At 47.1% G+C, this 19,259-nt stretch overlaps 1 protein-coding gene across 1 annotated transcript in view; it reads left to right on the top strand.

Annotated features, from left to right (window-relative positions):
- The window catches only part of cpne7 (copine VII), a 202,783-nt gene that overhangs the window by 78,781 nt on the left and 104,743 nt on the right, over positions 1–19,259 (top strand). Inside the window, exon 3 of the mRNA XM_085991647.1 lies at positions 1,175–1,357. Within this exon, the coding sequence (XP_085847773.1) occupies positions 1,175–1,357 (183 nt within the window). The remainder of the gene's footprint in view (positions 1–1,174; positions 1,358–19,259) is intronic.

Below are 19,259 nucleotides of genomic sequence, written 5' to 3'. Positions count from 1 at the left end.
GACAGGCCAGGGTATACTCCATTGATGCTGTTGTGTCTGCTTCAAGTATTAGTAAACAGAAGATGTACTTAACGACAGAAGAAATATGCAGTTCCCTCATTCAAGGTTTACTGTGTCCCAGGCTCAAGATGTTGCACTCTAGCTACTTGGACAGAATGATGAAACACATTATAAGTAAAGCTATGAAGACCTGAGACTTAAACCTATTACTGCTCTGATGGGGTTGCTGCAGCAGATGAAAGATCTGTTGCATACCAAGGTTTTAATCAGCAAAAAATTGATGGGATCTCTTACCTTTCTTAACTATAAGAGTTCTAGGTGATGTAAGTTCTCAGCCAATTTCTGGGAAGAATACATTCACAACACTAAACTGCCCATAATTTAGGTCCAACTACTAGTAAATAGGCATTCTCACTCAGAGGCCATGAGGGTAGTTGCTTTAAGAAAAGGAAATGTTACTGTGGTACAGTGGTGCAATAATGGGTGTTCTACTGGTTGGGAGCCAGGGTATGATATGGGATCATGTATTCTAACCCCAAAACCAACTTTCTCCACTTTGATCAAAAACTAAAAAAAAGTATAAAAAAGACCAGCATTATAAGGTTGTATGAATTTTGTGAATAAAGACTGGTAATGAATCTATTAAACTAGGAGCTTCAGATGAAAATGCATTCTTTGATGACTCCAAGCTCATTGGCTCAGAATTGATGGAACTGAAATGCCTGTACATGGCTGTTTTAAACTGATTCTTCATTTTGATTGTGTTAATTGCTTAGCTCTGCTTAACATTGTCCCTTCCCAGCTACTGTTCCTGACTCAAGCTCCATTTATTATGACCCTTGAAATTCAAATACAGATCACACAATATTTTGGTCTGATAATTTTATTAAGATCCTTTTAAAGCCCCAGGCAGTGAACCATTATGGCTCTGGGACCTGTTGCTATGTTTTAGATATTATTATTCATTAGCAACTGGTTAGCTTTTTTAAAGTGTCCTTCCGCCTCACCAAGTCCTGCTCTGTGCAATTCTGAATTACAATGTCTAGAATTTTTATGCTACATTGTATTCTAGAAATAAAATAGGATTGTGTAGCATAAGGTGAAAAAGGACTCTATACATCTGGTATTCCTAACAGTCAATCAATGTTCTTGTAAAATCTGTTCTCCTTTACAGGTTGACCGAACTGAAGTTATAAAGAGTAACCTGCATCCAGTCTTCTCTAAAATTTTCAATGTGGATTATTACTTTGAGGAGGTTCAGAAGCTTCGATTTGAAGTATACGACATTCATGGACACTGCAGTATTGGCACTCGCGATGATGACTTTCTGGGTGGGGTGGAGTGCACCCTGGGACAGGTAAACATTAAAAGAAACAGAATATCCTTCACAGGAGTGTACAATTCTAATTTTTACAAGGCTGTTTCTATCTTCTAATTCTTTCTATTCCCATCCTTTTGAATTAGCAGTTGCAGGCAGGAGACAGGTTAAAGCTGTAAATATTTCTGGTAAATACAGTATTGCAAAGATATAGGGGAGGTGATGAAATTCAATAGCGCCAAAAAACGGGCGCAGGCACCGCGATGCGAGATATGATCGCGCCCGTTCAGAAACACAGGCAGCACGTCAATTTGGTGCTGCCTGCTAATTACCACGATAGGAGCGCACAGCCTAGCGCGGAATGTGCTGCTGACCGGCAGTGTGCTCAGCATGGGGTCGAAGTTCCCGTCGCTGGAGCAAGGCTAGCTTTACTTAAAGTTAGCCTGCTCCTCTTCAAGGCAGTCTGCAGCTCTTAAAGCTGAACTGCCTTCTGCATATAAAAGAAAAAGAAAAACCCTTCTAGGCAGTCTGTAGCTTTTAAAGCTGAGCTGCTTTCTGCACATAAAAATTGCTAAAAGTGCTTCAGCCCTAACACAAGTGGCTCAACAGGTCAAGGAAAGGGCACCCAGGGCCTCGGGCGCAGCACTCCAGCTTTGTGCAGGAGTTGGAGAAGTCCTCTACCCACAGAGGACCAGCAGGCACTTCAGAAAGAAGGATATGGGACCAGATCGCCACGGTGATCACTGCCAGCAGTGTCACACCCGGGACCTAACTCCAGCACCCAAAGAAGTTTCATGACCTCAGACGAGTGGTCAAGGTCAGTGAATGCATCTTCAAAAGCCATCTCCTACCAACTGCACCACTGGGAGCAAGTGGTGTTCTCCGATGCCTTCCTTTAATGGCCAAAGCCTTGCAAACATCCAGCAGCAAATCCCTGCACACTTTTGACAACTTTTTTAATGTATTGCACCAAGTCACTACTCCAATAAAATGTAAAAATGTAAAAATGTAAAAAAAAAAGTCCAAAAAAAGTCCAAAAGCTGAAATCTAAACTTACCTGAAAGTTGTGTGTGTCACCTTAAGAAGCGCTGGCAGTGTCTCTGTTGTACTGCTGCACGCACGTTCTTCCGTGCATGGTTTGGAGAGGGCGGTATTAAGAGCGACGACATCAAAAATCACAGATCGTGCTTCAATTCGGGCATGATTTAAATATGGGCAGCGAGCATAGGCAACAGCAACGCTGCTGACCTGCCCAAAATGGCAGCTGGGAGTCTGGTCCAGGGAGTAAGAGCACGCAGGGAGGTCCTCTTCCCTGCGGATGGCAGAAAAATACCAGCCAGAGACACTAAGAGGGCATTGCTGGAGATCGCAGAGGAGGTCAGCAACAGGGATGTGGTGAGGGGGATGTGGATCCAGTCCCGCAAAAGATTCAATGATCTCATGAGGTCAGGAAAGGTATGTGCAATGCCACGCTCACCTTCATCCTGATATGCATGTTACCCCGACCCTATCACTCTACCTTCCCAAGTCTACTCCTGCACATCACTCCTCACACCAACCTACCTTGCAGGTGCACCCATCCCTCTCTGTCTATGCACCTATTCACATCCCCATCTGACTGTCCACCACTGACACTCACCCTCATCCTAATGCAATCATAGCAAATAACACCACAGAAGGAGGTCATTTGGCAATGTCACGTCATTCCCTGATAGTCACCCTCTACAGATGTAGCCCATCCATTCCTTACACTCATTCCATCACTCTCACTCAAAGTTCTCTTCTTTCCCTCCTTGCAGGGAGAAGAGAGCCCAAAACAACAGGGAGAGGCAGAGAGCCGGAGGTGGCCCTCCAGTCTTCACTCAATTGACTCCAGCAGAGGAGGAGGCCCTAGAAATCTCTGCAGCGCTGCTGACGGTGGGAGACGGAGAAAGGGGTCCTCCCAGCAACCTGGTGACGGAATTAAATCTCATACAGCCGCATGGCATACAACAGTCACTCATATGGTAACTGATGTCAGCAGCCAGTGAAATGTCATCAAGTGCATAATGGTAACATTACCCATTCTTATTATGACACTTCTAATTCATTTCTTTACTCTCCCACAGGTCCATCAAGTGCCCCCCCACACCACCCCCCCCCCTCAAACTGTCCAGCCGGAAGAGGAAGACGACTCCACAGGGGAAGTCCCAGTCTCTGAGGGTGCACCATCAGCAGACCCAAGCGCACCCAGCACCAGCGCAGATACGCACACCTCGATTGGTCCTGTGAGAGATAGAGTAGTGTCTCACACATCACAAGTGAGCAAGAGCAGCTGGTGTTGACAGGGACAGCAGTAGAGACTCCTCGCCGGAGGGCGCAGGACGCAGGACGCTCCAAGCTCTGCTCAGCTGCATGCAGCTGCTGAACCTCGGGGGCCAGCGAGGAAGAGGGTGATCTAGGAGGGGCAGCAACAATTGCATGAGGCTCTGGCAGCTTTTGCAGCCGCGATGTCTGCAAATGTGCAGAGAATGGAGGAATCCATCTCCAACGTGAGCACCACCATCTCACAGGCAATGGTGATGATGTGCTGTTCCATGGAAAGGATGGCCACCTGCATGGAGCAGCAAATGTGCCAGTCCAACAGATTGCAGACGCTCATTGACGTCATCTCGAGGAGGGATATCAACACAGACTTGGGCTTTCATCGCCCCACTGATGTGCAGCAGGGTGCTCTCCAACTCCTTGCTAGCAGGGAAGTGTGGGTGGCCTATGAGAGGGATGATGCTGAGAGGGGACATGGAAGTGAGGGCTCTTCTGAAAACGCTCCCACTTCTCCCCCTCAGTCAGAGCCCCACATGCTGCCTCGGATCCCAATGGCCAAGTCGATGGCAGCAGGCGCATGGGAACAGCATCACCTCTAAGTTCCCCACCAAGTTACACCATCCTGACTTGGAAGTATATTGCTGATCCTTCATTGTCGCTGGGCCAAAATCCTGGAACTCCCTCCCTAACAGCACTGTGGGAGTATCTTCACCACACAGACTGTAGCGGTTCAAGACGATGGCTCACCACCACCTTCTGAAGGGCAACTAGGGATGGGCAATAAATGCTGGCCTTGGCGGCGACGCCCACATCCCAGCAATGAATAAAAAAACATTTATTAGGTAAAATTAGCAGAATCAAGAAGAAGCACAACAGGTTTCAAAACTTTACTTAAACTTATAGTCCATGTTCCAAGATAATTAAAAGCACCCCAGAGTCCTTGAGGATCTCTGTAATAATACTTCATTTGGACCAGAATTTGTAATGTGAAGTATAACATGAAATCAGGTATCCACAGAGTCCCTGCTAGTCCCTGCTTATCAATGGACTGGCAAAGAACAATGGCCCAGAAATTCGGGTCGGAGGCTTCCTGCGGGTGCAAGCCTCCGACCTGCACTTACCTAGCGCGCCGGCCGTTGAGCTGTGGGCCCGCGTGGGATTCCGATCCTGGGACTCCTCCACCTGCCGGCGCGCAGTGCTTGCGTATCCCAGCAGCGCAGTTAGTTTGATGCGTCCCCTGGGATCACGTGGGCCATGGAGAGCCAATGGTAGCAGGGAATGTTTCATTCATACGTTTGACAGGAAAACCTGTCAAACCTATAAATACTATAAGCCCCAAAACATCACTAAATCGTCAAATAAATTTTTTTTTTAAATCACATTTTTAAAATAAACTATAAATTACATGAAATAACTATTTTAAACAATAATTTAAATTTTTGAAAAAAATAATTTTATTTTCTAACGGGGCTAAAAATAAACTTACCTTTCTTTAAAGTATTTAAAAATAATAAACCTGTGGAAAAAATGTTTTAATTTTAATTAATTCACCACTTACCTTGTAAAAAGCAGGCCTTGCGACTGCTTTTTACACGTCTAACTTCTGGAGACTTACCTTCCTGGGAAAACTTGCAAAAAAAACCTAAGTTCAATGTGCACGCGCAGCCTCTCCTGCACACGTGTTCCACCTCTTAACCCCTTCGTTCAGGGGAATGGAAGTGCCGGTTTCCCACGCATGCGCAGTGCATGCACAAAACCGGCACTTCCATTGGGCTTACGGGTGAGTACCCCATGTGTACTCACCCGTGGAGACCCGAATTTCTGGGGTACTAAAGCCCCTTGATACTAGATACAGATATATCTGCTCGCTGATTGAAATTCAAACTGAGACAAAAGAATATTGAAAAGGCGTATTTTTTTTTTAACAACACTTATTGCTCTAGACAGACTGTCTCCAGCTGGCAGTAACAAATTGCAGTGGTCACCAGCTGGCCAACTATCAAGATTCAATACAGAGCTATTTTTTAAAGGGTCTTTCATGAAATAAGATTTCTGATAAGTCACACCTGCATCTTCCTTCTGTGGTGCTAGATAATACATTAAAAAAAATATGAAACAGTTGGAATTACAGACACATACATTTCTGTCTAAATAATATTGTTTGAACTGTGTGTCACACTGTTCATTTTACTACAGCTTTGTATTTTTGGTGAATGTTGTTTTCTTTAGCTGTGTTATGTTTTAAAGGAAGGGTGGGGGGGAGGTGTCATTTAATTTAACCGGCTTGGTGGGAAACTGACCTGAGGTATGCCCGTTTCATGAGCCGCCTGATTTTACTTTGCATTGAAGTCAGTGGAGAGTAAAATCGTGTGGCCTGGTAAAACGGGCGACCATCGGTTTCCTACCAGGCGGGTTATGTTAACATTACCCCCTATAGATTGGTTTGGTGGGAATTGAATAATGTTACAGAAGTTTTAAAGTAAATTTAAGACTGTCGAGCTAATTATAGCTCTGAGCTATGTCATTGTTTCATGAGATCTAAGGTCATTCCGTGCAAATATAATTCTTCATTTGATACAAGGTTTTCCCTGTAACAAAAACAGAAAATGCTGGAAGTACTCAGCAGGTCCCGGCGGCATCTGAGGAGAGAGACGCTCAGTTAACGTCATCGACCTGAAACATTAACTCTGTTTCTCCCTCCACAGATGCTGTCTGACCTGCTGAGTATTTCCAGCATTTTCTGTTTTGGTTTCAGATTTCCAGCATCCGCAGTATTTTGCTTTTATACTAAGGTTTTCCCTGTGTTCCATTAAGTGATTAATGTAAGTATCGTTGTTTGATGTGCATGTGACTAATCGTAAGTGTGGGTGGAGTGAGGGGGGGGGAAGGGAAGATCGTGGCTGGCCTCAGGCTGATCGTGGGTGGGGGTGGAGGGGGGTGGGGCCAGGAAGGTGATCGGGGGTCTCGTGGGTCTTCGATCGCGGTGGGTGGGCTAGGCACGGACCCTGGATCCAGGAGGTAGGTGTAAAGGCACTTACCCCCTGGATGCAGCAGTTCCCGTCTTGCTGTAAGTGCCGGTTTTACGAATTGTGTAAAACATGTCCAGATAGAGTTAAAGACAAAATGGAGGTTAAAACAAGAGGCTTCCAGCCTCATTGCAATATTTAAATTGACGTCCTGCCTCCTGGGAGCGGGTTGGCTGCCTGCCCCCATCCTGCTTCCCATCCCGCCTCCGTTAAAAGCAGAAGTGGGCAGGATTGAGGCGGTGTTAAGCCGGGAATCCGATTTTTAACAATTTAACTACCCACACGCTCCAAACCCATCTTTTTTTAGGGTAAAATTCCCTCAACTAAATGTTTCTGAGCCACATGATAAGGTGTTATTTAAATGCAAGTATTTATTTCTATACCTGAAAAGAAAGAATGTTGATTTATTGATTTCTTTATATGACTTTATATAAAGTGGACAAAATTGGCACAATTAATAATTCCAAAACATTGTGCAGTTGTTAGCTATTTTTAGTTTAGAAATTTTTATTGACAGGATTAATCAGTAAGGCAATGGTCTGCGGAGAAAGAACCACCTACATATTGTAAAGCTGATTTAAAAATATTTCACTGTAAAAGTGCTGTTCAGACCAACAGTGATTCCAGCCTCAAGACTTACCAGAGACCCTTTCTGCTAACCTCCTTAAAGTATCTAAACTAAGCTTTGCAAATCTGGAAAAAGAACTTCCTCACATTTCATCATAACTATAAATACTTGAGCTTGTTTAAATTACTCACATGAAGATCTTGTTTAGTCACCCTGAGGCCAACTTTCCAGAGTTTTGGTAATGTTTTCGACAGCATAACACCTGGAAACAGCAGTCCTATTATTAGTTGTCTGTCTGTTGTGCATGGATGTTACCAATTTCCAATGCAGGTTTATTATGTCAAACAGGTTTGCAAACTTGCTGCAAAATCATCTGTTGGGTTCTTGGAGTGGGAGGTGTAGGTAGATGCAATCAGAGAAGACCTTATTATAGTTTTCAGTCACCCAATTGGTTTGATCACTTGTTTTCTAAAAGTCTATCTTAGAGTCAATTAGAAAATAGCAACAACAACAGAAACATTGTCTGATAGTTAACCAATGGGAAATTCTGATTGCCATCTATTTCAGGTAAGGTACTTTCCTGTCCCAAAGCAGGAAGATGCTCTGACTGATTTCAGGTTACACATACTGACCCACCATAGGAAATAATAAAGGAGTAATCTTCCAACTACACGTAGATGGTTGGAAAATCATGCACAGTGCATGCCTAAATTTAATATATGCGAGGCTTCCCACTAGGAGTACAAAGAAGGAAAATGACTCCTTATGCAAGTAATGATTACAGGATGGACGAATTTATTTATTATAAGGCAGGTTTCCTGCCTCCTATTGTTACACCAGCATCTAGTCCCCAACTCCGAATGGCCTCCTTCTGTGCCATTATGAATCTATGGGCTGGATTTTGCCAGCCCTGGGGAGGTGGGTTTGAAGGTGGGACAGGTGGCAAAATGGCAGAATCTGGGGGCGGGTGCCCAACCCGCCTCCGTGCCATCTTCCCAGGAGGCGGGTAGCCGTCCCGCGCCGGGTCCCATCTCCTTGGAGGCAGGAAGGGATTACAGCCACTTAACTGCCTGTTAATAGGTAGTTAACAGGCAGATAAGAGGATTATCCCCATTTTACCCACACAAGTGCGGGCTTCCCGAAGGCTCCAAAACCCGCCAGGGTCACCGAGGCGAGTGGTGGGTCTGCGGGGGTCGGGGGGTGCAAAAGTGCGCTGTGAAGGTAAGTGATGGGTGCAAGTGTGGAGAGGTGAGAGGTGAGTATCTGCGGTAAGTGGAAAGTGTTAAAAAAAAATTACTTTGTTTCTTCCTGCAGGCTTCAGTCGGTGGGTATGCGGAGAGTCTCACACCTCCGCGGCAGAGATGACAGATGGCCGTTGCATTCTCCAATGCAACAACCATCTAATTTCTGCAAACGAAAGAGGTTTGATGAGTTCTTGTATTCAAGAACTCATCAAACTACAGAGGATGTCAGTGTTTGAAAGCTTCACAGAGCTGTCAAACGATGACAATTCATCTGTCAAAAATTTTTGCTGGGTGGGCTTAACAAGGTCAATCAAGGGAAAATAGTGTGGGTTTGCCAGAAGTTGATGGAGGCGGGACTGAAACCCGACAAGTGGGAGTCCCGCCTCCATTGCGTCCCCACTGGCAAAATCCAGCCCCATATGACTCTATGGCCTAGAAATTCAGTGGGCTGCGCCACCCGTTAGCGCCTTAAGAGGGCGCTAAGTGGGTCGGAAGCCACTGGCCATGCCTCCCGCTAAATTCAGTGGGACGCTAATGGTGGCGCTAGCCGTTAGCGCTGCACCGCTACCGATGATGTCATCGGTGTGCGCAGCGCCCCGCTGACGCCCCGGCCGCGATATTAGGAAGCGCCCCCTGATTTACCGCCGGACGCTATGTGCGACCGGTTCAGGGGGGCCTTCCTGCGGCGGTAGAGGCGCAAATTAAAGGAGAGGTGCGGGGCGGCCATTTTTGTTGCTGGCCACCTGCCAGCACCTCTCCGCGCTGCCATCCCCGGCCTCCTGATCCCCCCCCCACCGCAGACTGCCGGCTGCGTTCCAAGAGCCCGGCACTTCTCCTCGGTGCCGGGCTCTTTTGCCGGCACTTGCGATCCTCGGGGACCCAGCTGGGCCCCAGATCGCGCAGAACAAGGCCCCTCCCCTTTAAGTAGGAGAGGAAGGCCTTCAGTACTGCAGCGCGACGTGCCGCAGCGTGTGGCGCTGCGGCACGTTGCGCTACGATATTCAGTTGCAGCGCCCCAAGAGGGATGCGGGGCACCTCTAGTAGCGCCACGCTTCCCTCTGGGGCGCTCCAACTGAATTTCCGGTGGGCGGCCGCGAATGCTTCCGGGGTGCTACTTTTAGCGCCCTGGCGAGGCTGGCGCCCCAAACGGGGCTATAGTGAATTTCTAGGCCTATGACTCCTGAGCTTACTGCCTCTAAGTGCAGTTAGAGGTGTATGTATCAGAGGGAACAGACACCAATGATGATTTAAATCAATTTACTTTGTTCATAAATTCTCCATGACAGCTGTATACTTCTCACCTGTGCTGAAGTACCTGTCGAAAGATGCCTTCTGTTCCGCATTTCTCGTACCAGTACTACTGTTAGGAGATAGCTCTGAGTATTTTCAATCTGACATTTTGGAATGGTGCAAAGAACAGCTGCACTCCTTGATGGTACACTATAAAGACACAGAGGCCGTAAAATTCGGCACCTTAGCACTGACTGTTAAGGCCAGTTTCCACATAAAAATGGTGGCCGCCTCGCTTCGGCCCACTTCTGGCGCAGCCCATGGAGGCCGCCATTTTGGGTAGGTTGGCAGCACGGCCGTTGCCTGCGTTCACCAGAAGAATGCTAATCAGTCAGATCATGACGTCCAATCAGTGTGTAACACTGATGTGACGCACGACCTGCCACTTTGGATGTCGCTGCTCCATTCAGTGCCCTCTCCAAAACATGAACAGCTGAACGTGCATTTAGCTGCACGAGGGAGCCCCCACCAGCGTTATTTAAAGGGATCATCAACTTGCAGGTGACTTGTTTTTTGATTTCTACTGGCTCTGTGTAAGTTTGGAGCTTTCTATAGTTATTCAAAGTTGCTGAAGTGGCAGGGAGTGTTGCTGCAAGTGGAGAACGCCTTGCTTATCATTTAAAGGGTTCTGCTCATACCACTTGCTCCTAGTCATGGGGGCTCTCCTTGCAGCCCCCCTCGCACTTGGGCATGACAGGGAAATGGAACAAAGGCAGCAAAGAAGAGGACAAACTGCTCATAGAGGGAGGAGGTGGAGGGGCAGGAGGGCTCTCAGCAAGAGGCCTTACCCACCTAGAGTCTTCCCAGAGCACTTTAACCTACCTGCACTTAAGCCAGGAACAGTGCATTCGGAGGCTCCGCTTCACCAAGGAGGTGGTCACAGAACTCTGCCACCTCCTGGAACCAGACCTGCAGCTTAAGAGCAGGGTGTGACGGTGCTGCCAGTGGCCCTCAAGGTCACCGTGGCCCTCAATTTTTTCCCCACTGGATCCTTCCTGTCTGGAGCAGGAGACATCTCCCAGTCCGCCATCCATCTCTGCATCCGGGAAGACACAGCGGCTCTGTGCTCCAGGAGAGGCGATGGACGAGGGTTTCAGCAGCAGATGAGCTGAGGCAAGGGTGGAGACGGGCGATGTTACAGAGGTGGAAATAGGCGGTCTTAGTTATGCTGCGGGATATGTGGTTGGAAGCTCATTTCAGGGTCAAATATGACACCAAGGTTGCAAACAGTGTGGTTCAGCCTCAGACAGATGTTAGAGAGAGGGCTGGAGTCAGTGGCTAGGGAACGGAGTTCATGGTGGTGACCGAAAAGAATGGCTTCGGTCTTCCCAATATTTAATTGGAGAAAATTTCTGCTCATCCAGAACTGGATGCTGGACAAGCGGTCTGACAATTTAGACACCGTGGAGGGGTCAAGAGAAGTGGTGGTGAGGTCGAGCTGGCTGTCATAGCGTACATGTGGAAACTGATGCTGTGTTTTTGGATGATGTCACCAATAGGAGGAGTGCGCAGGTGGCTTTGCCAGGATATCAGGCTTCCCATGGTGCAGGGTGACATCGACTGCACACATGTGGCTTTACGGGCGCTGCATATCAATCCTGAGATGTATCGCAACAGCAAAGGCTACCACTCACTTACTGTGCAGTCGTTGTGTGACCATGCCCAGCACATCATGATGTTGAATGCCTGGTATCCCGGCAGTCATGATGCCTTCATCCTGCGCCAGTCCAGTGTGCCAGCAATCTTCCAGTCACCACGTCGAACCTGAGGGTGGCTGCTCGGAGACAAAGTCTATCTGCTCTACACCTGGCTGATGAATCCACTCTGCAACCCCACCACTCGTGGCCAGCACTCATAAAATGAGAACCACGCTGTCACGAGGAATGTCATCGAGCAGACCATTGGGCTGCTAAAGCAATGGTTCCGCTGCCTTGACCCCTCGGGAGGAGCTCTCCAATACAAGCCGGAGCGGGTGTCCAATTTCGTGGTGGTCTGCTGCATCCTCCACAACTTAGCCATTGTGAGGGCGCAGCCCTTGCCACCACGGGTTCTGCAACCACCTCAGGAGGAGGAAGAGGAAGAAAAAGGGGAAGAGGATGAGGAAGGGAGGAGGCAGGCAACAGATCCCCAATCCAGACACGAGCACCTCATCAGAATCCAGTTCCCCTGACTGAAACCCCAGCTCCCCATTCCTCCCCACTTCCCCACCTTACCATCACTCTGTCATGGACTATCACGGTGTCCTCTTAGGCAGAGAACTGAAATGAGAGCCACAACAGAACAAACATTCCAATCATACTTTATAAATTAATCAATCTAAAACTACATAACAAAGTCAACTAATCACCCCTGTGCATTCATTTAGTATCTGTCTTTCGTGTTCCTTTGCCTATCCTAGTGCTCCAATGCAGTGCTACCGCAGTGGCTACTGTAGCGTATGTGCCTTTAAGTCAGAACTACTTTTACAGCTCCTGTATACTGTAGTACCGGCAGTGACCACACCGGTATAGAAGCTTTGCGCATGCCTCTGTACCCCCAGTCTAGAGACTACCCTCCTCCAGTAAAGACCTGTTATTTGTTAATGTACAGCATCCGTGTGATTATTTATCCACTGAACCACGGAACCTACAGTGGCGACGAGTGTCGATTCGAATCTACCTGCAACATAAAAAAAAAAAAATAGTCGAGGCCAGGAACACGGGCGTCGACCACGAGCAACCGCCCAGCAGTCAGGCAGAGATCCAACTTCGCAGGGGAGGCTGTGGAGAGCTGGGCTTGGTTCCCCAGCCACAACGAGCAGTAAGAGACCAACGACAGTTCCAGCGCGGACCCTTCCCGAGCAGCGGCGGCTGGAGCCGACCGACGGCGGAGAGAGAGCCGAGCAGCGTCGACGGGGTAAGACAGGGGTGAAGAGCGCAGGGCACAGCCGGGGGTTGAACACCGAGCGGCGTCGAGGAAAATAAAACAAACCGGAGAGAGAGAGGGTAAGAAACAGCCGGGTTCTAGACTGAGCGGCGTCGAAAAATATAAAAAGAAGAACGCGCAGAGCACAGCCAGTGCTCACGGGCTGAACAGGGTCCGCGGGGCGAAGAAAGGGGAGATGCCATTGAGCCGCGGAGAAGAAGGGAGAGCGCGGGAGACGCCATTGAGAAGAAGGAAGGGCGCGGGAGATGCCATTTTTAGAAGCCGCAGCTGAGAAGAAGGGCGAGCACGGGAAGGAAGGAAAGCGCGGGTGTAGCGTCCGTGTGTTGATAAAGACACTGAAGACAGGAGTTGGTTCATAGGTATTTACTAAGCAAAGTCTGGGGGGGGGGGTTCTAACGGATATACACAATATACAGGCTTATATAGCCCGAGTGGCAATTACCGGCACTACAGCACACCTGGGGCTCTTAAAGGCACATACACTATAATTCCTCCCCTTTTAGCTAACCAGTACATTATATTTTAAGTAATTATTAATTACATGTTATAAGCAAAATAATATACATTGCTGTAGTTAATTAATTATAAGTCAGTCTCTCAGGAGGCTTCCTGACTCAGTCCAGATAACGCCTCGGGGGTGTAGTAGTTTCTGGTGGTGTAGTAGGTTCTTCTGGCAAGGCTGATTCGGCTTGAATGCCAGTGTCGGGTTCATCGGGTTCCAGTATCACCGGATCGGAGGTAGATATGGGTATCTCTATTTCATCGTTAGATGTATAGAGTTGTGGTGTAGGTTGTCCCTTTTCGGATGACTTTATGATTTGGTCAGCATGGCGCCTTATTATGCTTTCTCCGATGTCCACGGTATACATCAGTGGCCCTAGTCATGTGCAGATAGTTCCAGGCTGCCATTTCTCGGTACGGTAGTCCCGGGCCAAAACTTGTTGACCTATCTGGAAGGTTCTAGTTGGCCTTTCATTCATGCCTTGAAACTGCCGATTCTCCACGTCCCTTCTGATGTTGGGCTTGATCAAATCCAGCCGGCATCTTAGGTTTCTATTGAAGAACATCATGGCGGGAGTTTGGCTGGTAACCATATGTGTTGCATTCCTGTATGCGAATAAGAAGTTATCCACCTTGTGCCTTTATGGCCTTCTTGAAGGTCTGGACAAACCTTTCAGCCAATCCATTGGTGGCGGGATGGTATGGGGCGGACGTGTAGTGCTTAACCCCATTGTTTTTTAAGAACTTTCTGAATTCTTCGGACACAAATTGCGGTCCATTAGCAGAACATATCTGTTCCGGCAGCCCATTCCTGGCAAATATGGTCCTTAATACTGTGATGGTTTTTTCCGTGGTGGTGGAGGACATCTATATTACCTCCGGCCACTTGGAGTGTGCATCAACCGCGATTAAGAACATTGAGTCCATAAATGGACCAGCAAAGTCGATGTGCACCCTTTGCCAGGGAGATGAGGGCCACTCCCATGGATGTAGAGGGGCTTGTGGTGGAGCGTTTTGGACCTTCTGGCATCCTAGGCAGCTCTTGATCATTTCTTTGATGTCTCCATCGATACCTGGCCACCATACAAACGCCCTAGCTAGGTTCTTCATTTTCACTCCACCCAGATGCCCCTCGTGAAGCTCCTTTAGCACTTTATCCTGGAGTTTGGGTGGAATTACCACTCTGGATCCACACATCAAGGTTCCTCGGCACACTGACAGCTGTTCTCTTCTTTGCGAGAATGCTGGCAACAGTGGTTCGCCATGTCCCTTCACTGTTAAATCGTAGACCCGTGAGAGAGTCGGGTCATTTCTCGTCTCCCTTTCAATGGCAGAATTTGTTACTGGTAGACATTCCACTATGGTAGAGTGGAACATCTTTACTGGGTCTACTGTAGGTGCCTCTTCTACCGTTGGCAACGGTAGGCGCAATAAACCGTCAGCATTCCCATGCTGTTTTGATCCTTTGTATTCTATGTTGTATTGGTGTGCCCCTAGAAAAAGGGACCACCTCTGTAGCCTTTGCGCTGTCATAATGGGAACACCTTTTTTAGGGTTGAATATGGAGATGAGGGGTTGATGGTCAGTCAACAAGGTAAATTTTTGTCCGTGTAGGTAATGGTTGAATTTCTTCACTCCCCATACCAGGCTGAGTGCTTCCCTGTCGATTTGGGCATAGTTACGCTCAGCTGAGTTTAATGAGCGTGACGCAAAAGCTATCGGCCGTTCTGAGCCATCAGGGAATTTATGGGATAATACTGCTCCTATGCCGTAAGGGGATGCATCGCACACCAGTCTGATTGGCAGTGATGGGTTGTAATGAGCCAAAACTTCTTTGGATGTGATTAAGTCTTTGCATTTATGGAAGGCACGTTTACAGTCTTCATTCCAATTCCAAATCACTCCTGTTTGTAGAAGTTTATTAAGAGGGTGTAGAAGAGTTGATAAGTTCGGTAAAAATTTATGATAGTAATTTATTAATCCCAGGAACGACCTTAATTGTGAAACATTTTCAGGTGCTGGGGCTTTTATGACTGCTTCAATTTTTTCAGGTGACTTATGCAACCCTTCATTATTAATTATGTGGCCACAATATTATATCTGATTTTGGAAAAATTTGCACTTGGCGCGATTCGCTCGTAGGCCCCGTTCTTTCAGCCTAGTGAGCACCTGCTCCAAATTGGCAAGGTGCTCGTTGTCGTTTTCTCCTGTTACAAGGATGTCGTCTAGGTAGCATTGAGTCCCCGGAATCCCTTGCAGGACTTGCTCCATAGCTCTTTGCCAGATAGCTGGAGCTGATGCTACTCCAAAAACTAGTCGATTGTACTGGTACAGGCCTTTGTGTGTGTTTATCGTGAGATACTTTTTAGAGGCCTCTTCAACTTCCATCTGTAGATATGCCTGTGCCAAGTCAATTTTGGTGAAATGTTTCCCTCCGGATAGTGAGGTGAAAATATCTTCTATCCTCGGAAGAGGATACTGTACTGTGTGAAGGACCGGGTTTACAGTCACCTTGAAGTCTCCACAGATGCGAATTTTTCTCTGTTCTTCAGATTTATCTTTATTCAATGCTTTTTTCATGACCGGAACGATGGGTGTTGCCCACTCGCTCCAATCTATTTTGGATAATACGCCTGCTTTTTCCAAATTCTCCAGCTCTGCCTCAACTGCTGGATGAATTGCTGCATCTTCCACTTTTATTGAGGCGGTCATGCCTTTCAAGGTTCCTAGTTTCTCTTGAAACACTTCTTTGGCGTTGGCCAAGATGTCTTTTAATCGTTCAGGTATGATGTCATCATTGTTTTTTTCTTACTGGTCACCGTCAGTGCCTGAATGGAGTGCCAGTCTAAACGTATCTTTCTGATCCATTCACGTCCCAACAACGGTGGACCACCATCTTGTAGAATGTATAAATACAACTTTTGTATTTCTTTGCTGTTGTATACAACAGGCACCCTTATTTTTCCTTTGGGGTATACTTTCTGCCCCGTATATGTTTTTAAGATAATGGATGTGTCTTTTAGAGGTATATGCGAAAATAGCCTCTTGTAATCCCGTCGATTTATTACGGTTAGAGCTGATCCTGTATCTAGCTCCATTTTAACTGGGGACCCTGCTATCGTGAGGGTAACCCAAATGGTTTGGTAATCCTCTTTGGCAAGTACATTATGTAATTTGAGACAGCTTAGTCTCTTGTTTTCGAAGTCGCTATCGCTCTTCTGGTCTTCGGAGCTACTGTCCGTCATCATTTGTACCTTCCTGTACTTTTCTTTATTGATTTTTTTTTTTCTGTCTGTGGATTTATTTTGTCCAGATCGGCATACCCGTGCAATGTGTCCAATCTTTCCGCATTGCCTGCATGCGTTGTCCTTGAACCAGCAGTCCCTCTGGTTATGGGTGGATCTGCCGCAGCGATAACATCTTTCGAAACCCTGTGTCATTTCATGGGTGCCGACGTCCTGTGTCTTTTGTTGTATCTCTGCAGCTCCTCTTGCTGCTGCTTCGTATGATACAGCCATACTGAAAGCTTTGTCCAATGTTAAATCTTTTTCAGAAAGCAGCCTTTTTTGTGTTCCTTCACTTAAGAGACCGCAAATGAATTTGTCTCGAAGATAATCTGATGGTCCTGCCCCGAATTGGCAGTACTTTGATAGCTTTCTTAATTCGGTTAGGTAATCAGTGTTACTTTCATTTTTGTGTTGATTTCTCTTGAAGAACTTGAATCGTTCCGCTATTCGCAGCGGTGTTGGGTTTAAGTGCTCCTGCAGGGTATCAACAATTTCTTTAAAATTCTTGTCCTTTGGTTTGGCTGGAGTGATTAAATTTCGTAACAGCCCGTATGCCTTTGCGCCCATTAAGTTCAGAAGTACTGAAGCTTTTTTTTCATCTTCTATTCCATTTGCAGTGCAATATACCTCTACTCTTTCCATGTATGTGGTCCAATCCTCTATTTTGCTATCAAAAGCATCAATATTGCCAGACTTAGGCATTTCAGAAAAGATATGGCGCTTCCCGTGCTTTTTTTTCTTTTCTGCAGCAAAGATATGGCGCTTCCCGTGCTTTCCTGCCGCTGCTGCCGATGACAATGCTGTTTCCCGCGGTTCCCGTTCTTTTTAAAAAAAAATTAATTTACTGTTGGAGACTCATTCCCGCCGGGGTTTCTCTCTAGGTCTGAACACTGACCTGCTTGGCGCGCCAGCCGTCTCCCGAGTGCTCCCTCCCAGTCCGTTATTGCTTGCCTCCGATTTCGCTGCCTGTCTCAGCTGTAGAGCCAGTCGCTGGAGCCCCAGCCTGACGCCCAGGAAGGATTAGCGCAGTACCTGCCACCAGCTTGGCCAGCTGGTGAAACCACAGCTTCTCTCACTTCCTTGAGTCTTCTAGACGCCCGAGGAATCGATGTCCTTGAGGTGCTGCCGAATTGCAGGTAAGTCCGTTTCCACTTCGTCGCCACTGTAGTGTCCGTGTGTTGATAAAGACACTGAAGACAGGAGTTGGTTCATAGGTATTTACTAAGCAAAGTCTGGGGGGGGGGGGTTCTAACGGATATACATAATATACAGGCTTATATAGCCCGAGTGGCAATTACCGGCACTACAGCACACCTGGGGCTCTTAAAGGCACATACACTACAGCGGGAGATGCCATTTTGTGCTAGCGGAGAAGAAGGGGAAGCGCGGGAGGCGCCATTTGTGATAGTTAACACACACCCAAGGATGCCGAAGAGTGGCAGTATCTCTACGTTCGACAATGAAGTCGAAGATTGGGCGACATATGTGGAACGTATTGAGGTGTACTGCAGGGCGAATGAAGTGCCAGATGCTAATAAAGCACTGGTTCTGTTAAATTCCATGGGTGCAAAAACTTATGGGTTACTGCGAAATCTAATAACCCCAGAGAAGCCGGTAAACAAGAATTTTGAAAGCATAGTAGAAATCCTACAGGATCACTTAAACCCCACACCGCTGCTGATAGCAGAACGATTTAAGTTCCATAAAAGGAACCAACACAAAGATGAATGCAATGCTGAGTACCTAACGGAACCGCGCAAGCTATCGAAACACTGCCAGTTTGGAGCGGGACTAGCAGATACGTTAAGGGACAAGTTTGTGTGTGGGCTACAAAGTGAAGGAACCCAGAAACGGCTTCTGTCAGAAAAGGACCTTACGCTGGACAAAGCTTTCAGTATGGCAGTATCACATGAAGCAGCCGCAAGGGGCGCTGCAGAGATACAACGGAGACCGCAAGACTATGGCACCAATTAAATGTCCTATGGAACAGGGAAGTGCTATTGCTGCGGCAGAACAACGCATGACCAGAAAGATTGTTGGTTCAAGGACCAAGTGTGCAGACAGTGTGGGAAAGCAGGACACATAGCAAGAGTCTGCAGGTCTGGGAAGAAAACCAACAGTAAGAAATCTCCACAGGAGAAGTACAAAAAGGTACACCAGGTGATGGACAGTGGTTCAGATGAACAGAAAAGTGACACAGACTCCGGAAGCAAGGAGCTGGGTTGTCTGAAACTACATAAGGTAACCAAAATGGAGGATCACCAGACTATCTGGGTTACACTCAAGATAGACGGAGTCCAAGTGGAAATGGAATTGGACACAGGGTCAGCTCTAACAGTCATAAATCAAAGAGACTACAAGCGGCTATTTTCACACATACCCTTGAAAGCTACAGAGATTGTCTTGAAGACGTATACGGGGCAAAAAGTCTACCCCAAAGGAAAAATAAGGGTGAAAGTGACATATAAAGGCCAGGAAATACCTAAAATGGATATATATGTATTGCCAAATGGAGGACCACCACTGCTAGGACGTGAATGGATCCGGAAGATACAATTAGATTGGCATTCCATACAGGCACTGAAGGTTGAGGACAAAAAGGATGATGACGTCACACCTGGACGACTGTCAAAAATGCTAACTGACGCAAAAGAAGTGTTCCAGGAGGGACTAGGAACACTAAAAGGAAAAACAGCAACGATTAAAATAGAGGAAAATGCAAGCCCAAAGTTTCTGAAGGCCAGACCAGTGCCTTATGTGATCAGACCAGCTGTTGAAGCAGAGCTGGAAGGGTTG

Source organism: Somniosus microcephalus, chromosome 6 (genome assembly GCF_052327205.1).
Source record: "Somniosus microcephalus isolate GS21.2 chromosome 6, FLI_Smic_1.0, whole genome shotgun sequence".
Lineage (NCBI taxonomy): Eukaryota > Metazoa > Chordata > Chondrichthyes > Squaliformes > Somniosidae > Somniosus > Somniosus microcephalus.
Note: the sequence above shows the minus strand (reverse complement) of the source record. Positions and strands in the feature narration are given on the sequence as shown.